This window comes from Cetorhinus maximus, chromosome 16 (assembly GCF_964194155.1).
Source record: "Cetorhinus maximus chromosome 16, sCetMax3.hap1.1, whole genome shotgun sequence".
In the NCBI taxonomy this organism is placed as follows: domain Eukaryota; kingdom Metazoa; phylum Chordata; class Chondrichthyes; order Lamniformes; family Cetorhinidae; genus Cetorhinus; species Cetorhinus maximus.
Genome location: NC_135894.1, coordinates 80,554,119 through 80,574,946, shown reverse-complemented (window position 1 = coordinate 80,574,946; position 20,828 = coordinate 80,554,119). Strand labels below are relative to the sequence as shown.

The window sequence follows — 20,828 nt, the reverse complement described above, 5'->3', positions numbered from 1 at the left end:
GGAACACTACCACCTGGAAGTTCCCCTCCCAAGTAACTCACCATCCTGACTTGGAAATATATCACCATTCCTTCACTGTCACTGGGTCAAAATCCTGGAATTTGCTCCCTAACAGCACTGTGGGTGTACCTACACCACATGGACTGCAGCGGTTCAAGGAGGTAGCTCATCACTCCCTCCTCGAGGGCAATTAGTGATGGGAAATAAATGCTGGCCCAGCCAGCAAAGCCCACATCCCGTGAATGAATAAAAAAGGTGCTGGAAATCTGAAATAAAAACAAAATTTGCTGGGAAAACTCAGCAGGTCAGGAATATCTGTGGAGAGAAACAGTGTGTTTCAGGATGACGACCTTTCATCAGAACAGTTTGTTCATATTTCAGAGAAAGGATGCAACACAGATTGCAAGGAAACCTTTCAGATTTTGTTTTCTATATTTTGACTACCCGTTCTGTATAGAAAAGAAAGAGCATCTCCATGCTGTAGCTTGCATTGTTTTATTGTTGGAGAATTGTAGAAGGGAGGGAGGGAGGAATGGGAGGAGGAGCGGGGATGGTCCCATTAACTTGCTGCTGCCTAAGCTCCCTCCTCCCTCTCCGGACAGGAACAGTCAATGAGGCCACTCACAGCTTCGCCCCTACCCGCCAACCCCATCATGTAGCTGATGGCATGGGGTTGCATCGATCAAAAGGATAGAGAGAGAGAAGTCAGCTATTCAGCCAGGTGGAGCCATACCCTGCTGCCAGCCGGGGAGGGAAGGAAGAATGGAAGAGTCACTGAGGGAATATACTATATATTTTATACACAGACCACCCCTCCCCACCCCAGCCACTTGGGCAAAATGGCTCTGGGTTCCCACTCCACAGCCTGTGCTGTACTCACAGCTTCCCCCTCCCACTGGCACAAGCAGACAAAGGCAGTGGGGGGACCCGCAGCTCCAGGATCAGCTCCCAGGAGCTATCCACTGCCTAGGTTTCAGGCTCCTACCTTGGGAGCCTCTCCTGCACTGCTTTGATCCCACTCCAGCTTATTCTCTCTTGTCTCTTTCCATACTTGCACACTCCAGGTTCTGTGACAGTTCCTGGATGTTTTGTTTTCAACTGTAATCAGCACCTGGGTGGGTTCAGCACTTTACCCAACACATCTATGTCCACACTGTCATATTTGATGTACTGGATTCTCACTCACTTCAATCGGGGTGAGATGTTCCAGACCCCTCATTCAAACCTACAGAAATCTTATGGCTGCATTGAGGATAATCCTTGTTCAACCTGTATAAACTACATTGTGGCAGCTTGAGATACTCCCAATTTCTGATAGGCTGTGCACTCTCCATCCTCAATCCTTATTGGTTGCACTGATGAGAATGTAGCAGCATTATGGCCTTGAGTAATGAAAATGTGCCCAGACTTGCTGGGTTACCACTCTGCCACCAGAAGTGAGAAGAGGGGAGGCCCTTGTCTGCCAGGTGCCCAGGCTGTTGACCAGATCTTAAAGACCCAGGAATGTGGTCATTTTAATATTCAAACAGAACATTGACTCTGCTGTATCAGCTAGCGAGATGGAGGCTGGGCAGAACTTGTGAGTCTTCAAACTATTGAGCAAAGTAACTATGCAACAGGATTATTTCTCCAACAAAATGCAATAAGTGAAGGATAGCTACCTAGCTACTTACAGAATTGCAGATTGTCATTGATGGGGGAATGGCCCAATCATTTCCATTCTAGCCGAGGCTTAGGTTACTACTGTTTGGAGCCTTTAATATTGGGTCTGAGGGCACATGTCTGCAAAGATGCAATAAAGGCACCTTCTCTTGCTAGTAGAAAATCGAAGCAGCACTCTACCATTCTGATAGGCAAATACCCTTAGCAGGCCAAAGTTCCCAGAAAAAGAATGCTACTTGCCAACAGGGAATCAGATGCTCTTCACTCTGAAGGATTTTGATCACTCAGAGATTGATTGCTTCTACACCGTCCCCCCTTTCCTCCTCCTCCACACCCCCCACACCCTCCCTCTCTCTCTCTCTCCCTCCCTATACTCATTTGCTTTTATCTGCTTTCTTTCCTGCTTCTCTCAGGCTCAGCCTCCCTCTCTCTCTTTCCTTCAATAAAAAATGTTGAGCTCGCTCTATACCAACATGCAGTGAAACCCTGGCGGCAGCACCAACCATAACAACAAGGCCGCTGGGTGATCAGAGAGCTCTGCAGATCCCTCTGGATCAGCTCTCACTTTATGGTAATGAGCCTGGGCCCCTCTAGACCCTGGGCCCTGGTGTTTTGCACCTTGGGCAACCCCTCTCCTGGGTCCTGGTCGCTGATATACAGTCTAGGTCTCACTGCAGTACAGGAGTGTGGTGACAACAATTACTCTGTACACTAAAACTTTTGTTGACTTGCGGAGGCCTTTGTTGTTAAACACTCGCTGCCGTAGTTTATAGAAGGCTGAGCTGACACAGCTGATCCGGTTAAAAACAAAAAGCTAAAAGCTACTGCGGATGCTGGAAATCCAAAACAAAATAAAAACAGAATTACCTGGAAAAACTCAGCAAGTCTGGCAGCATCGGCGGAGAAGAAATCAGTCAACGTTTCGAGCCCTCATGGCCCTTCAGCAGAACTGGTTCTGCTGAAGGGCCATGAGGGCTCGAAACGTTGACTGATTTCTTCTCCGCCGATGCTGCCAGACTTGCTGAGTTTTTCCAGGTAATTCTGTTTTTACAGCTGATCCGGTGTTGGATTTCCTTGTCAAGGGTGGCCTTTACACTGCGGTGGCTGCCAAGGTGTGGGAACAGCTCAACATATTCCAGTGTCTCTCCTTCAACATGTATGGGAGGTGGAATATTTACCTGGCCAGATATGTGTTGATATGAGTTTTGTTTTGACAACAGTCAAAGGCACGCCAAGTTTCTTATATGCAGAATTGAAGAGATTCAAAGTGGCTTGCAAATCTGGTGTAGAGTGGGCAACAACACTGCAGTCATTCACAAACTCTAGATCGTGTTGATACAGACACCAGAGGGCATTTCATCTTAGTTAAGGCGAATAGCCACTGTCCGAGAAATTATAAATAGTATTGGGACTTTATCACACAGCCTCACTTGACCCCAATCCAGATTCCAAAGGTGTCTGATTCAGATCTCCCACTCGAGACAGCTGCAGTCTTACCATTATGAAGAAATTGCTGGATTGTGATGAGGTTTCTTGGGCATCGAAATCTTTGGAACACACTTCACAGAGCCTCACATTTTACTGAGTCAAATGCTTTGGTCAGGTCGATGAATGTAATGAAGAATTCCTGGTGTTGTCCTCAATGTTTTCCTTGGATTTGTCTAGCAACAAAGACCATGTTGGAGATCCCTCTGGAAGGTGTAAAGCCACATTGCGTCATTGGAAAGATTACCTCAGCCGCAGGGAGTAGGCGATTCAGGGGAATATGCGTCAGGATTTTCCCAGTTATGGGGGAAGAGGGAAATACCTCAATAGTTTCCACAGCATAATTATCACCCTTCATTGAAGATGGTTACAATTGTCGCATTCCTGAAGTTGGTGGGTGGGACTTCTTTTTTTCCCCCATATCTGGAGGATGAGCACATGGAGCCTTGATGTGAGGAAATGTCTGCCAGCTTTGAAGACCTCAGCTGACAGCTGAAGCTCTCTCTCTTTGATTATATACAAAGTAATGCGCATTACATTAATGTTCGACAGATAGTATACATGAATAATGGAGTGCAGTGGCACAGTGTGGTGTTTTTCTACTGCTGCGTTATACTATGCAGTGAAGTATGTGGGTTTGGGAACGTAATTCCTGTCCAAAAATTAAGTTTTCCTTTTAAATGCTGATCCTGCGGTTTGAATGTATCAGCTCCTCTCTGAAGAGACCTCTGCTGACGTTAGCTCCTGGAGTTAGCATCCTAACAGGAATCCTTGACATCCAAAATTCAAATAGGGTGCATTGCAACAAATGTGACTATATTTCTGTCATTTTTATTGGCTTAATCTCTGCGTCTCTGTCCTTTTCTCTTCCTTTAAGACACTCTTGGTGTCAAATTTTGTTTAATAATTGCCATATGACATTTAACTACAGTAAAGGTGCTATATAAACACAAGTTTCTGTTTCACATACATCTGATCACATTTTGCAGATACATTTTTTCAAGTTGGCCTTTTAATATAATGGAGAATAAAGAAATAGTAGAGGCATTAAGCAAATGCTTTGTATTTCATGGAAGAGCACACAAAATCATTCCGGAAATGGTGAGGAACCAAAGGTCTAGTGAAAGTGAGGAATTTGGAGAATAACTATTAATAAAGTAATAGTACTGGAGAAATTAATGGGACCTAACGTTGACAAATCCCCTGGACATTATGGCCTGCATCCTAGAATTTTAAAAGAGATGGGAATAGAGATAGTGAATGTATTGATTTTGATCTTCCAGAATTTCCTAGATTTTGGAGCAACCACATGGATTGGAAAGTTGCAAATGTAACCCTGCTAATCAAGGAAGAAGGAAGAGCAAAGATGGTGAATGATGATGTCAGGTGGATAATAAAGCCGAGAACCAGACTGAATATAGAAGTTTCAGAGGGGAAGTGATAAAGTAAATAAGAGAGGCTAAGACAGAGTATGAAAAGAGACTGGCAGCTAACATAAAAGGGAATCCCAAAGCCTTCTATAGGTATATAAATAGTAAAAGGGGTGGTAAAAAGAGCAGGGCCAATTAGGGCTCAAAAATGAGATTTATGCATGGAGGCAGAGGGCACAGCCGAGGTGTTAAATGAATACTTTGCATCTGCCTTTACCGAGGAACAAGATGCTGTCCAGGTTGTGGTGAAGGAGGAGGTAATTCAGCTATTTGAATAGTTTAAAATTGATGAGGAGGCATTAGATAGGCTGTCGGTACTTAAAAGTTGATAAAGTGCCAGGACCAGAGGCATCATGAAATACTGAGGGAAGTGAGATTGGAAATTGCAGAGGCACTGACCATAATTTTCCAGTCTTCCTTAGACTCAGGGGAGAGACCCAGACAGAGAACTGGAGAATTGGAAATGTTACACCCTCATTCAAACAAGGGTGTAATGACAAACCCAGCAACTATAGGCCAGTCAGTTTAACTTCGGTGGTGGGTAGGTTACTAGAAAAATAAGTTGGGACAAAATTAATAGTCAATTGGGCAAATGCGGGTTAATTAAGGAAAGCCAGCATGGATTTCTTAAGGGACAATCTTGTTTAATTAACTTGCTGGAGTTTTTTGTAGAGGTAACAGAGAGGTTTGATGAGAGTAATGCTGTTGATGTGGTGTACGTGACTTCCAAAATACATTTGTTACATTTGTTAAATGAATACTTTGCAACTGTCTTTGCCGAGGAAGAAGATGCTGTCCAGGTCGTGGTGAAGGAGGAGGTAATTCAGCCACTTGGCAGAATTGGGAACAAATTTACACTTCATGGAATAAAAGGGACAGTAGCAACATAGATATGAAACTGGCTGATTTACAGGAAACAGAGAATAACGGTTAATGGATTTTTTTTTGGGCTGGAAGAAGGTTTGTAGCAGAGTTCCCCAGGGGTCGGTGATGGGCCCTTTGCCTTTCCAGATAAACAATAATGACCTAGACCTTAATATACAGGGCACAATTTCAAAATTTGCAGATGATACAAAATTTGGAAGCATTGTGAGCTGTGAGGATAGTGCAAGATTTCAAAAGGACATAGACAAGTTAGTGAAATGGACAGGCAAGTGGCAGATGAAATTCAATACAGAGAAATGTGAAGTGATTCATTCTGGTAAGAAGAACACAGAGACAATATAAGAGTACAATTTGAAAGGGAGTGCAGGAGCAGAGGGACCTGGGTGTATATGTGCATATGTCATTGAAGGTGGGCAGGACAGGTTGAGAATGTGATTAATAAAGCATACAGTATCCTAGGCTTTATTAATAGGGGCATAGAGTACAAGAGCAAGAAGGTTATGCTAAACATGGATAAAACACTGGTGCACCCTCAACTGGAGTATTGCATCCAGTTCTGGGTGCCACACTTCAGGAAAGATGTGAAGGCATTAGAGGGAGTGCAGAAAATATTCACGAGAATGGTTCCGGGGATGAGGAACTTCAATTACATAGATAGATTGGAGAAGTTGGGACTGTTTTCCTTGGAGAAGAGAAGGTTGAGAGGAGATTTGATAGGGGTATTCAAAATCATAAGGGGTCTGGACAGGGTAGATAGGGAGAAAGTGTTCCTACTGATGGAAAGATTGAGAATGAGAGGGCATAGATTTAAGCTAATTAGCAGAAGAAGCAATGGAGACATGAGGAAAAACTTTTTCACACAGTGAATGGTTAAGATCTGGAACGTGTTGCCTGAGAGTGTGATAGAGGCATGTTCAATCAAGGCATTCAAGAGGGAGAATGTGCAGGATTATGGGTAGAAGGTGGGGGAGTGGCACTTGGTGCTTTGCTCATTTAGAGATCCACCACAGACATAACGTGCCAAATGGCTGCAACAATTATGTGATTCTGATAGGCCAGACTAGCTAACATCAATAATAGGGAAAATGATGGAATATTAGTAGGAATGTGACAACAGAGTAGTTGGAGAATCATAACGTGATTAGGCAGAGTCAACACCAATTTATGAAACCGAAATGGTTTTGGTGACAAATCTATCCATGTTTTTTGAGATTGTAACTAGCTGGGTAGATCAAGGGAACCAATAGATGTGGTGTATTTGGATTTTCAAAAAGCATTCGATAAGATGCCACACAAGAATTTATTAGACAAAATTGGGGGTCATAGGATAATATGTTAGCACGAATTGAGGATTGATTAATGGACAGAAAACAGAGAGTAGGAATAAATGGGCCAATCTTGGGTTGACAGGATGTAACCAGCAAGGATCAGTGCTTAGGCCTCAGCTATTTACAATCGATATCAATAACATAGCTGAGGGAACAGAGTGTATTTTATCTAAGTTTGCTGATGCTACAAGGTTAGTTGGGAAAATAAGCTGTGAGAAGGATGCAAAAAGATATGGACAGGTTAAGTGAGTGAACAAGAACATGACAGATGGAATATAATTTGGGGAAGTGTGAAGTTTGCCACTTTGGAAGAAAAAAATAGAAAATCAATATTTTTTTAAATGGTGAGACTGGAAAATGCTGGTATTCAGTGGGACCTGGGTATCGCTGTACATGATTCACAGAAAGTTAACATGCAGATACAGCAAGCAATTAGGAAAGCAAATGGGATGTTAGCCTTAATTACAAAGGGGTTAGTGTATGAGAATGAAGAAATCTTACTGTAATTGTATAGGACCTTGTTGGGATTCATCTGGAGTACTGTGTACAGTTTTGATCTCCTTACCTAAGGAAGGATAAACTAGTCTTGGAGGTAACATAGGAGCAGGATTCAGCCATTCAACCTGAAGAGCCTGCTCTGCCATTCAAACAGATCATGGCTGATCATCTACCTCTACAACAGCTTTCCCCACTATCCCCATTTCCCTTGATATCATTAGTATCCAGAAATCTGTCATTTTCTGTCTTGAACATGCTCAAAGATTGAACTTCCACAGCCCTCTGGGGTAGAGAATTCCAAAGATTCCCCAACCTCTGAGTGAATAAACTCCTCCTCATCTCAGTCTTAAATGGCCTGCCCCTTATTCTGAGACTGTGTCACCAGCCAGGGAAAACATCCTATCCACATCTGCCCTGTCATGTCCTCTAAGAATTTTGTAAGTTTCAATGATATCACCTCCCATTCTTTGAAACTCTGAAGAATACAGGCATAGTTTCCTCAATCTCTCCTCATAAGATAGTCCCACCATCCCAGGGATTAGTCTGGTGAACCTTCGTTGCACTCCCTCTATGGCAAGTACATCCTTCCTTAGATAAGGAGACCAAAACTGTACGCAATACTCTAGATGCGGTCTCACAAAGGATCTATACAATTGCAGCAAGACACCTTTACTCCTCTGCTCAAATCCCCTTGTGATGAAAGCTAACAAACCATTTGCCTTCCTAATTGCTTGCTGCAGCTTCATGGTATTCTTTTAGTGACTCATGAACAAGGACACCTGGGTCCTTTTAGGCATCAACACTTCCCAACCTCTCACCATTTAAGAAATGCCTTTCTGTTTTTTCTACCAAAGTAGATAACTTCACTCTTATTTACATTATATTCCATCTGCCATGCTCTTGCCCACTGACTTAACCTATACAATTCCCCTAGAAGCCTCCTTGCATCGTCCTCGCAACTTACATTCCCACCTAGTTTTGTGTCACCAGCATATTTGGAAATATTACATTTGTTCCCCACATCCAAATCATTAATATTGATTATGAACAGCCGTGGCTCCAGCACTGATCGTAGTTGTACCCCATTAGTAACAGCCTGCAATCATGAGAATAACCTGTTTATTCCTACTCTCTGTTTTTTGTCTGTTACCCAATTCTTAATCTATACCAGTATATTACCCCCAATCCCATATGCTCTAATTTTGTTTACTAACCTCCTGTGTGGGACCTTATCAAAAGCCTTTTGAAAATCCAAATACAGGACATCCACTGGTTCTCCTTTATCTATGCTACAAGTAACATCCTCAAAAAACTCCAACAGGTTTGTCAAACATGATTTCCCTTTCATAAATCCATGGTGATTCTGCCCAATCATATCATTATTTTCTAAGTGTCCAGTTATCACATCCTTTATAATAGGTTCTAACATTTTCCCTACTACTGACGCCAAACTGACAGGTAACTTGAAGTCGCCCATTATTACTGTATTATCCATGTTACATGCAGCTCTAATTTCCTAATTTATACCATTCCCAACATTACCACTCCAGCCTGGTGGCCTGTAAATAACTCCCACCAATGTTTTCTCCCCCTTGCTGTTTCTTAGCTCCATCCTAATTGATTCTACATCTTGATCCTTTGAAATAAGATCCTCTATCATCAATGTACTGATCTCATCCCCTATTAACAGTGCTACCCTGCCTCCTTTTCCTTTTTGCCTATCCTTTGCCTAAATGACGAACATCTTTGAATATGCAGTTCCCAGTCTTGGTGACCTTCTAACCAATGGCAATTAAGTTATACCCATTTACCTCTGTCTATTTGTGCCTTCAAATTATCAATGCAACAAAGGTTCACTGGACTGATTCCTGGGATGAAGGGTTTGTCCTATAAGGAGAAATTGAATAGATTGGGCCTATATTCCCTGGGATTTAGAAGAATGAGAAGTGATCTAATTGAAACATACACAACTTTTAAGGAACTTGACAGGATAGATGCTGGGAGTATGTTTCATCTGCTGTAGAATCTGGAACGAGGGCCATGTTCTCAGAATAAGGCCTAAGATGAGGAGAAATTTCTTAACTCAACGAATTGTGGATCTTTGAAATTCTCTACACCAGAGGGTTGTTGATGCTTAATCATTGAATATATTCAAGGCAGAGATCAATAGATTTTTGGATACCAGGGAATTAAGGGATAATAGGATAGTGCAGGAAAATTAGGTTGAGGTAGATGATCAGCCATGATGATATTGAATGGTAGAACTGGCTTGAAGGACCAAATGGCCTTTTTCTTTGCTTTAATTCTTGTATTCTTATGTTTATCTTTGATACGTAGGTCATCATTGCCTTATATATGTTCTTGCCGAGGAACAATTTTACAGTAAAGTCATTAATATTTTTATTTTTTAGCTTTCTATAACTAACTTACAATGAATAACTTCATGTTGTAACCGGTAAGAGACAAGAAAATGGTCTCGACTTGTGTATATAAATATACCCTACACTAATTTTCAAACTGCAGTTTTTACAGTTCCGACATATAAAAGCATGAGCTATTGTGTCTCAGAAGAGAAATTCTTGGAAAAGAACTAAATAAAGGCTGAGTCAAATGCCAATATTTGAAGTTATCAGTATGTGCCTGAAAGTATTTGCCATTTTCATACAGAATCAATTGACCAAGATTATGAGATGATAATCCCTCAGCCAGAGGACAAGAGAAGCAGTAACGAATCAACTCCTAAAAGGATATCCAGGTAAAAGATACAAAATCAAAGTACTGCAGACACTGGAAATCTGAAATAAAACCAGAAAATGTTTAACATACTCAGCAGGTCTGGCAGCATCTATGGAGAGAAGCAGAGTTAAAGTTTCAGGCTGATGACCCTTCGTTCAGTTCTGATTAAGTGGGCATTCACTTGTGCTATGGGAGCAGACTGAAACTGTGTTGCTTGGCGTTGGAGGTTTATGTTTCTAATGTGTGTGTCCCTGCAAATAAAAACTTGTGTGTGTAAAGACTCGACTCTAGATCAATCCTTCGTGTCTGGCTATCTGGAATTAAACAAAAGGTCTCTTCCGGCAGCTCCTAAATGCCATACAAAATCAACTACCCAAACAGGTTAGCTTCCTAATGAACGCCGGTTCTGGTAATCAACTTGCAAGGGACTTTTTTTTTTAAATAGTCAGAAAGGATCAATTGTTTTTTGTTGCATAGTAAAGAAAAACCAAATAGCACACAATAACATATGGCTAAAATTTAAGCAGTTCATAAAATTGGAAGCATTTTTAAGAGTGAGTGATGGTACTATTGAATTTCTACTTTATTTATTGCAGGAGATGATGATTTTGCAGTTACTGTTACTCTGTATCAATTGCTAAGGAAGAGGATAGTGTAATCTTCAAATAATACAGGACGAGAAGTGATAGCGTTATAAGAATATGAATTATTTATTTTTATTGGGATACTTACAGTTATTTATAACATGCCAGCTGAAGTTTGTTACTCGCTGCTTGTTACATTTATATGAATGTTATTTCAATGAATGTTATCTCCAGAAGACTTTGCTTCTTCATATCCACAGTCTTTCTAGTTCTTCACTTTTCTATTGATTATCTCAACCTTGGCAACATGTCCTATGTTTGTAAGTGTGGCTCAGACTCCCTATCATATGTTATGATAAATACCTCATTGTCATCTGTGTCAAGGGTCTTTGAGCTTACAAACACAATTAAGGCTATATTAAATTGATGTCATGGGACATTCTACCATCATTGAAAACAAATATAGCCATAGCAGCATTAGACAATCAAGTGAGGATTTTATTGAAGATAAAGGGAAAGAAGTTTTTGTTTAGCCTCATAGTTTACTATGAGGCCAACAGCATATGACCGTACCATGGTATGCACCAGCCTATATCACTAGGTGGAATTTAATGCCCTCTCCGAAGGCAAGTTTGGCGGTGGGGGAGACATTTAATTGGGTGGGAGGATGCCAGGTGGGAACCCCGCCATCTTCCTGCCTCTGCTCCTATTAAGTCCTGGGTAGGAGGGCCTATGGACAGCCTTCCCATTCCAATGCCAATTGAAGCCCTCAAATGGACAATTAATTCCTACTTAAGGGCCTCATCTAAGCCGTTGGTATTCAACCTATGGCAGGCTGGACAATTATGTTTGCTTGTGGGCTTCCAGGGTGAAGGGGTCCCTTGTTCAAAGGCATTTAGTGCTTGATCGAGAGACCCAGCATCGGGAAAGGGGGCACCGGTTGTGAGCTACCCCACTGCCTTTTCTTCTGATCCCCCCCTTACCCCCACTCTCCAGCTCGCAACCTCCTCCCTGTGACCCCCATCCTGTCCTCACTCACCTATGGCCTTGGACCTTCATTGGCCCTAGGCCTCTGGTGCTCACATGGCTGGCAGCTACTGCCTCTCCCCAGGTGGCACCGGTGGCATTGAGGAGCTGCTGGTCTCTGATTGGCTGACACTCTCAAGGAGCGGAGTTTCCACCTCCCAGGGTCCTTGATCCTGGAGAAGGTCCACTGCTGGCCACTTAAGTCCCTGAAAAGTTAATACTACTGTAAATAAATGTGGAAACTTGAATTATGTGCAGCTTTCTTCAGGCTCGGGTGATGCCAGGAGCCTGTGCCTGTCTAGGAGGCCCTCATCAAGGAGGCAATGCGGAGCTCTTGCCAGCTCTCCAGCTGGCAGGTGAAACGACTGTTGCCTGGATTAAATTCCACCCACTGCATCTGCTCGAGAGCTTTGTAATACGATTTTTCTGTTACCTCCTACATTTAGAAATACAATGCTTATACCATACATAATAAGGGCTGCAAAATTGCTTTTGTGATTTTCTCATTTGAGAATGATCTGATCCCATCATTTTGGGGATGAATTCAGGTAAATTTAATTGTACAACAATCACATTTGTTGACAAATTTTGTACATTTCCAACCCAACCTACAATTAATTCCAAAACTGTATGCAACAAATCGTTTGTAGCCAATGCTATTGCACTCATAGACTACTGGGCTGCAATGGATCCAAAATGTTATGATTATTTTTACATTGGATTTTGTGGAATGCAGGAGTGAATGACTTATGGTGTGGACCTCGGACAACTGGCAGGAATTCCACAATAAATTAGCTGGAATCACTAAGGCCAGAAGCCATGAACATTTTCTTCTTTGACGTGGGAATCACAGGTTGGGCCATTTCCTGATGCCACAATCCCACCTCCTGAATGGCTATTCCCGCTCACCATATTTTCCCCCTAAGAGTCGGGAGCGGATTGGAGTCGGGGCCACAGTCTCCTGAAGCAGGGCTTAGGCAAGAATGGAGATGGGCGGCTGATGAGCAGGGGACACTGGGACATCAGCCCAGCTCTGTAGATGAGTGTGAGGCCCCCTAACCCTTGTTCCCAAATCTCATCACCCACCCTCACCCCTGTTGTGGGATTTCTCAATTACACTTCTTGGGGTCTATTCATTTGCTGAGGGCTTCCTGTCGAATTAGTGCGGCCTAGAGAAAACAAGAGAAAGCCACGAAACCCCAACTGGAGGCGAAGACACAGTTGATTTTATTATCATTGCAATAAGTCACATCTAACGAATACAAGCATGTATTCAGTTTTTATAGTAAGACCGCTTCATTCATTGCTATGGCTAACAATACAGCGGAGATAGTAAACAATACACAGAGGTTGCTTCCCATTTCAAATTAACGATTGTACATAGTCAAGTTCATGTTACAATGCAGCCAGAGGTAAACTCTGATAAGTATTGATAGTCTGTTAATGATCGGAGGTGAACTCCGATGAATATTGATAGTCTACTATTGTCTACTTACAGACATCCATCTCTCTTTAACTGCCCTCTCGTAACAAGGTTCACAATGCCCAGATGATCCTGATTATTTTAAACACACAAAATACACATGCAACATCTGTCCCTATCTTACACAGATTTACGCTATTAACTAGCTCAGCCTATTACCTTTGTTCTCAACTGCCCCAGGTTGGCTCACGAGCAGCAGGGGTCTGAGCACCGGCACCAAGGCGTTGTCCCTACATACCTTTTCGTCTAGCTAATGTCGGGGGGGACCACCACACAGCCAAGGAACCATGTTCCCTGACTGAAAATTCCCAACAACACCCCCTTGTCCCCCATTCCTCCCCTCACACCTCCATGCCTCCCATTATTCCTCCGTATCCCTATGCCCACTCACCCAACCCTCATACCTCGTCAACCTGCCAAGCCCACTCACCCGTATCCACAATGCACGGAACTCTTGAGCCCTTTAATAACATTGATAAGTCTTTGAGATGTGCATGAAACTTTTAAGATAAATGCTCATTCAAAAACCACTTCAAAAAACATAACCTACTTAAGTGCTCATAAAACTGTCAAGGTAAATAAACTCTCAGTCCCCTTGACAGTTGTGTCAATAATTCCTGCTGAGCTGAATCTATTTGGTTTGTAGTTCAAGCATTTATGATTGGATGCCATTGCACAACTGTATGAACAAAGCCTTCAGAGCTGAAAACAATAAAACCTTTGAAGTTAGTGAAAGACCTCAACCATTTGTTCAAACTAAAAAGGAGAACAGATGTATGACCTGTCAATCAATTAAAAGATTAAATCACAGGGAACAACAGACAGTCATATCTAAATATCAGTGTTGTTCAATGCAGAAGAGTACTTTATCCATTGGATAATGTACTCCAATGCATCTGAACATTTTTCTATTTTCACAATGCTGGTCAATTTAATGGTCTCATATCTTTTAACAAAAAATCCCTATCATTAATCACTGCATTAAAAACATACTTAACTTACCTAAGAGCATTGTAACCTGTGAAGTTGTCAACACCTTTTGAACCTACCCGTCAAAAGGTTCCCAAATACGGGGTTTCCCTATGGTTCATGACACCTCTGAACTGTTGTGAACCACATCACATTCAGAATCCGACACAACCCTATGAAGATAGTGGGAGCTCTAAAATGGCCACACTCACAATGGAGCCAGCCAGGACAAGAGTGCTGTGTTCAGGCTCGTGACCTGCCCCTTTCCCAATAAACCAAAATAGCTGCAATAGGAATAGGGCAGGAGCTCCACATGCAGAACATGTATGCCTCCATTTCCACTCACCAAAACCGTGTCAGGATGGGAAAATCCAGCCCAAAGTCTTCCCTGCAATCACCCTCGGTAAATATGGCAAGCTTGTTTTAGTGTTGCCACTGGCTGTATGAGATCAAGCACTGAAAACCATCACCGCCAGCATGCCACCAAGCCAAAATTTATCCTCAGTCTCCATTGAGAGAAAGCAAGGATGAAAGCAAGGACAAAGAGTGAGGGCTACCCAAGTGCTACTCATGTGAGTAAAATGAGATAAATATGGTGGTTCTCAACCCTGTGTTCAAATTCCACCATGGCCTTGTCCCCATCTCTGTAACTTCCATCAGCCCTACAGTCCTGCAGGATATAAGTGCTCCTCCAATTCTTGCCGCTTGTGCATTTTTTATTTTCATCACCCACCATTGGCTTGGGCTTGGTGTCAAATTTTGTCTGATAGCTTTCCTGTGAAATGCCAATGGACACTTTTACTACTTTAAAGGCACCATATGCAAGGTGTTGTCATTGCTATTGTGCCATTGTTACGAATGCAAAGTTTATGAGATGGTTATGCTTTAGGAATATTTCTTTAATTTAAAATGGAATAGTGAAGGAGATCATGTGACCTGTTCTGAATTTTGTCCCACAACAAGCTTGGGTGACTTGGTTGCTATGGAGACAATGGGGGGCAGAGGGTGCAGTTGTCTTAATGGGAAGAAAGTGCTAGATGTTCCCACCTGTAGACAATAGCAAGAGCAGCTGTGCTAACTGTGGGAGAACTGTTGGGTCTGAAGTTTCGTAAAGATGACAACTTTAACACCTACTTGGAACTATTTTCACAGGTGGGGGGTGGGGGTGAGTGGGGTTCCAAATTGGACATCCATGGTTAGCTTCGGCAGCTGCCCATATAAAACAGCAGCTGCCTGCAGTCATGTCAGATTTTCATCAGCTAAGAGTGGGAAACATGACATGTGCAGGTTATATCTGGTAGAAGCAGATCTGAACTTTGCGGAGTTGCTTAGATAGGTGGGGTACCAGTTTGGAGAGGTAAGGTACCCTTTGAATATGTTCCCAGGATACATTTGGGAGGGGTAAGATGCACTTTACGATTGTTAAAATTAGACATGAATTTGTGTAAAAAGTGTATAAACTCATTGGAATTTTCAAGCTCAATGGAACAGTCAAAATGAACTATCAAAAGGAACTGTTAAGCTGTCAAGACATTTAAAACCCCTTCCTTTAAATATTTGAGAAAAAAATACCTGCAGCTTTAAAAAAGATCAGTGCTTGCTATTTTACTCTGTCTTTTCAATCCTAAAGGTTTCCATTATTGGATGAGTGCTGCATGACTGATTTCACAAACTGCCATTATCATAGTGGGGTGCCTCAATTTAGAGTTTGATTGACAGCTCCAGGTGGTTATATATGCTTTGATGTGGGATTATAAATTCCAAAGCTTGTTTTTATAAGGTATTAAAGGAAGCTAAATGTAGTGAATGGGTTTTTATCAATGAGTGTTTTTTTTAAATTAGTGGATTCTTCAGTAGACACTTAAGAACTTTATTTAATCTCATCTCAGCATGGGTCTGCCATTGGTAGATCCTGGGTGTGTTGGCATGGTATATGTAAGGGCAAAGGGTGGTTGTTGGGGGCATGGGTTGGCAAATGAACTATAAAGTGCCTTGGGGATGGGTACATGGGTATAGGTTGGCATGGAGGGTATGAGGGGCCATGGGGTTTGGTGAAATTGAAAGTCCCCATATTCTCATTGGCTGCTGTCTGAGAGAGAGAGACAACCAATGTGAGTTTAACCTGAGGATCGTCATCTCTCAAGCAAGGGGTGCGTTTGAGAAGGCGGGGCCTTCATGGATGACCTTAGCCAGTACAGGAATTGAACCCATGCTGTTGGCATCACTCTACATCAAAAATTGGCTGTCCAGCCATCTGAGCTAACCAATCCCCATGGGGTTGGGTAGAGGCACATAAATTGGCACGTGGGATATGAGAGGTGGGTGGGGGCATGAGTTGAGATGAGTTGGCATGGGGCATGGGGAGTGTGTGGGGTGAGTGACAGGGTATGAGGGGTGAGGGCTGGAGGGCTATTTTATATTTTGTTTTTTTTAAAAATCTTTGACGCAGTGACGGTGCACCAAGGCCCAGCCCACACCCTAATCGGCAGCCCACGCATTCATTCCAGAGTCACCCACCATGACTTCAATCTTCACCTGACCCCACAAGGCCGAAAATCAGATCTTCCGGGGCACTTTTTCTCAGGTCGGGTTTGCGGAGCCAGGAGGTGTCTTGACTCTGCGAGTAAAAATTCAGGCTTTGGTCTCCAAGACTCACAGGGAGCTATTAAGAATGGCAGGTTTTATAAATGGTTATACTTTAAACAGTCTGTTCAATTCCAAGATAGAATGGAGTTTGGAATAGCAAATTAGCATTTCTACTTGGATACAAGGCCCATGTGATTCTCATTGCCATGCCTTCTGTTTGCAAATCTACTGAAATGTTCCACTAGATACTTTTACCATGGTTCCTAGGTTCCTCTTTGATATAGGTTGTAGCCACTTTTTCCTAAGACAGCCTCAAGCATAAGATACTCAATAATGCAGGTTATTGCCGATTTACCTGTCACCTTAATTAACTCCAAATTGTGTCTGTGCCATAATTTTTTTTTAAAAAAAGCAATTAGAAACAAACTTTCTATCCTTGTCCTTATTTTGTACGCATATGAAAATTATACTCAGTATTAAAAGCAGGTTTCAGCTTGGTTCCGAATGAAAAGTTAAGCACTTTTTCCTGACGTTTGTAGACTGTACCATTTTACAAAAACAGAAGCAGAGCCTTTCATAGCAGGAAAAACTGTAAAGACAACCACAAAAATTCAACTGACAGTAAGTAAAAGTTTTATCTTTGGGTTTGTTATTTTAAATTAGATGCTAAATTCTAGCATGTGTACAATTTGTGATATAAATTGTTCACTTAGTGCAGCCAGTAATGTTTCAGAAATGGTGCCAGATTGTTGGGGGCCTGTGAGTACTGAGATGAATTGAAAGGAGAAGTACAGTTTCTTTATTCCTCAATATTATCATCTTTTGCCCATTTAGTGAAAAAGAGGATATCATGGACTTTAACAATAACTAGCATCCAAGAGGAGGTCATGTCAATGAAAATCTGTTAATTTTTTTTTCTTATGCTGTTACTTCTACGTTCAGTGATTTCTGGCTCTAGGTTGTAATCACCACGACTCAGCTTGTGGAAGTGTTCGTTAGACATTCCTAAAAACATGTGAACCTCAACTTGCATATTCAAATAGCACCCACACCCAGAACTGGTTTGGGCCCCTGACTGTGACCTTGGACGAGCATACTGCTGACTCCCACTCATTTTGTACCGAAGTTGAAATCCCCCTGTCCCATTATCTTCAGTCCCTGCCATGAACTCCAAACTTGTTGCACTCACTCTCAATAACACCACTTCCACATGCTGAGGCTAAATTGAGCTCTGCAAAACCGTAGCATCTTGTTTGACTCAGGTCTTGGCTTCAAACACCAACATCTTGACCAACATCAAGATTGCTCTCTTCCCCTTCCACTGCTGATGGCCTTATCCATACTTCTGTCACCTCTCAACCTAATTTCTCCAAATCCTCCTTGCCATACTTCTATTTGCCACAATCCACCTTTCATAAACTCCAGCTCATTCAAAACATACACCCCTGTATCCTGTTCCACACTACGTGCTGCTCACCTAACACATACATTTTCATTAATCTGCACTGCTTCCCTGGCTCCAAATGTGTTGCATTTAAAATACTTTTCAAATCTCTCCATTATCATTTCCTGTGTCCTCTGACTACAGCCTTCAGTGCATCACCCCTTCTAATGCAAGATTGATGGGAGATATTTCAGCTGCTGCATCCCACCTTTTGGAACTCCCACTGCTTCTGCACTATTCATACCCTAAGTCAAAGCAGGAGTGAGTGATATGCAAAGCTGGGTGGGGAAGTGACTCATGGTATTTTGCTGTTATGGGCATATAGTAAACATCAGCTGTGGCCGGAGACTTGATTGCACCTTTTTGCAGGGCTGCTGCTGCACTGACCAATGGGCTGTTTCTGTAGAGTGCTGCCAAGGAAGCCCTCCTGATAAGCTGTTTGGGCAGCACCACCTAGACTTCAGCGTTTGTCAAAGAGAAGGCCTAGCTAATGATGGGCTGTATTTTCAGTTACCTACAGGTTACGCCTGCATCGACAGTTCCTTTCATCCATGCCCCTTCGGCTCTGCCAAATGTTTTTGATGCGCTACACTGGGATGCCTTTTACTGATTGCCAGAAGCTTTTTAAATTTTTGTCTCACTACCCACTCCACCCCGAGACACAAGCATTGAGCTGAATTACCAGTTAATTTGTTTTGGTAGTGTTTGTTGAGAGATGAATGTTGGCCAGGACTTTGGGAGAGTTCTTGCTTTTCTTTGAAAAAGTGCCATTGGATACTTTTTTTAGTGCTGCCACAATCGTGTTTGAAATTGGTCTTTGCCAAAAATGTAACACTGGAGTTCATGAATCGGCAGCTGGTTTTACGCCATGCCTGATTTTCCTTTCACGTTTTTTCCAAAGACAAACTTCACCACTGGAGGTTTCAAAATGGCTTCATGCCAAGAAATCACCAGAGTGTGCCTCAAACTCCCTCAAATTAGAGATCAAGTGGAGGGCTACAGAATCGGAGACTGTTGTCATTTTTAATTTACATAACTCCATTTATTTTTAAAAGACACTGATTTTACAATCAGGCGGACCCAAAATTACAATAACTCCAGTATCAAAACATTATGGTGAGGCATTCCTTTAAATTGCTAGCATTTTCAAAATGTTTCTTTTAATTAATTCTCATCATGGTTGTACCCATCTTATATATTCTCATCATGCTTCATAATAATATGCACACTGATAATTTGTAAGACGGTTGCCTTAGCTCATATATGCTGTCTGTATGATTATTTTATATCCAAAATGAATTAAATTATCACTGTTCTATTTTTGCCTTAGTTCAATGAAAATGGTGCATCCTGGGTGTATCCAATAGTACCATTGGAATGCATGATAGCCAATCCTCAGATAGAAACTAAATATTCAGGGATGAAGAAATACATTTCTTATCAAATTACACCTAACGTAAGTATCAGTGACATTTTATATAGTTGGGTGTGTGATGGGGTTCACAATGAACTGCTCAAATCATTGGGCTGGAAATTATTGCAGGATTGGATGAAAGTTTAGCATGCTTATTTAAAATATTAACACCAGCATCAAAATAATAGAGTAGAATACCATATGAATGCCTTTAATCTTCAACCATTATTCTCACCCTCTGTAGTTTCTACATTATAATCTGAAACTCATCCTAAACACTATTCCCTATAGCAGTGCATTATTCCCTATAACAACTATGTAACAGGGCATTGGAAAATTTCTACTAAATTCATGGTTATATTTTCATATACCAATAACTACTAGATTTATATGTGCATAAATCATTGAAGGTGGCAGGATAGGTTGAGAGTGCAGTTAATACAGCATATGGTATCCTGTGCTTCATCCATAGGGACATAAGAGTACAAAAGAAAATAAGTTATCTTGTATAAAACATTGGTTAGGCCTCAACTGGAGTATTATGTTTAATTCTTGGTGCCACACTTTAGGAAGGATGTGAAGGCATTACAGAGTGTGCAGAAAATATTCACGAGAATTGTTCCAGGGATGAGAAACTTTGGTTACCTAGATAGATTGGAGAAGTTTAGACTGTTCTCCTTGGAGAAGAGAAGATTGAGAGGAGATTTGGTGAGGGGACTGGACAGAGTAGATAAGGAGAAATTGTTCACAATGGTGAAGGATCAAAAACCAGAGTTAATTGGTTAAGGTGTAACTGGCAAAGGAATCAATGGTGACATGAGGAAAAGCTTTATCACGCAGTGAGTGGTTAAGATCTGGAATGCACTGCCTGAGATTCTGGTGGAGGCAGGTTTAATTGAGGAAGAGTTGGAGGCTACAGGAAGAAGGTAGGGGACTGGCTCTAGATGAGTCGCTCCTACCAAGAGCCAGCCCAAACACGATGGGCTGAAAGGCCTTCTGTGCTGTAACCATTCTATGATTCTAGGTCAGGTTATTACTAATCTTCTGAAAGTCCAATAGCAGGTGAAGTGGGCAATACAGTGTATTAGATTGTCAATGTGTTGCCACAGACCACTCGCAGACAAGCTTGTGCCCAAGATTAGCTTGACGTCCATCGTGGAGAAGGTATGAAAGTCGACCATTAAAGAGGTTATAGCTGGGCACTTAGGAAAACACAAGATAATTGGGAAGGGTCACCTTGGTTTTGTGAATGGGAAATCATGTTTAACCAATTTTTTTAGAGTTTGTTGAAGGTGTAA

The 20,828-nt window shown here is 41.9% G+C and overlaps 1 protein-coding gene across 4 annotated transcripts in view; it reads left to right on the top strand.

Moving 5' to 3' along the window:
* The window catches only part of LOC144691756 (sorting nexin-9-like), a 98,672-nt gene that overhangs the window by 41,264 nt on the left and 36,580 nt on the right, over positions 1–20,828 (top strand). For all 4 annotated transcript variants that reach the window (XM_078560187.1, XM_078560185.1, XM_078560184.1 and 1 more), the window contains 3 exons: positions 9,956–10,043; positions 17,212–17,293; positions 19,447–19,572. In XM_078560187.1, coding sequence (XP_078416313.1) covers positions 9,956–10,043; positions 17,212–17,293; positions 19,447–19,572 — 296 coding nt within the window. The remainder of the gene's footprint in view (positions 1–9,955; positions 10,044–17,211; positions 17,294–19,446; positions 19,573–20,828) is intronic.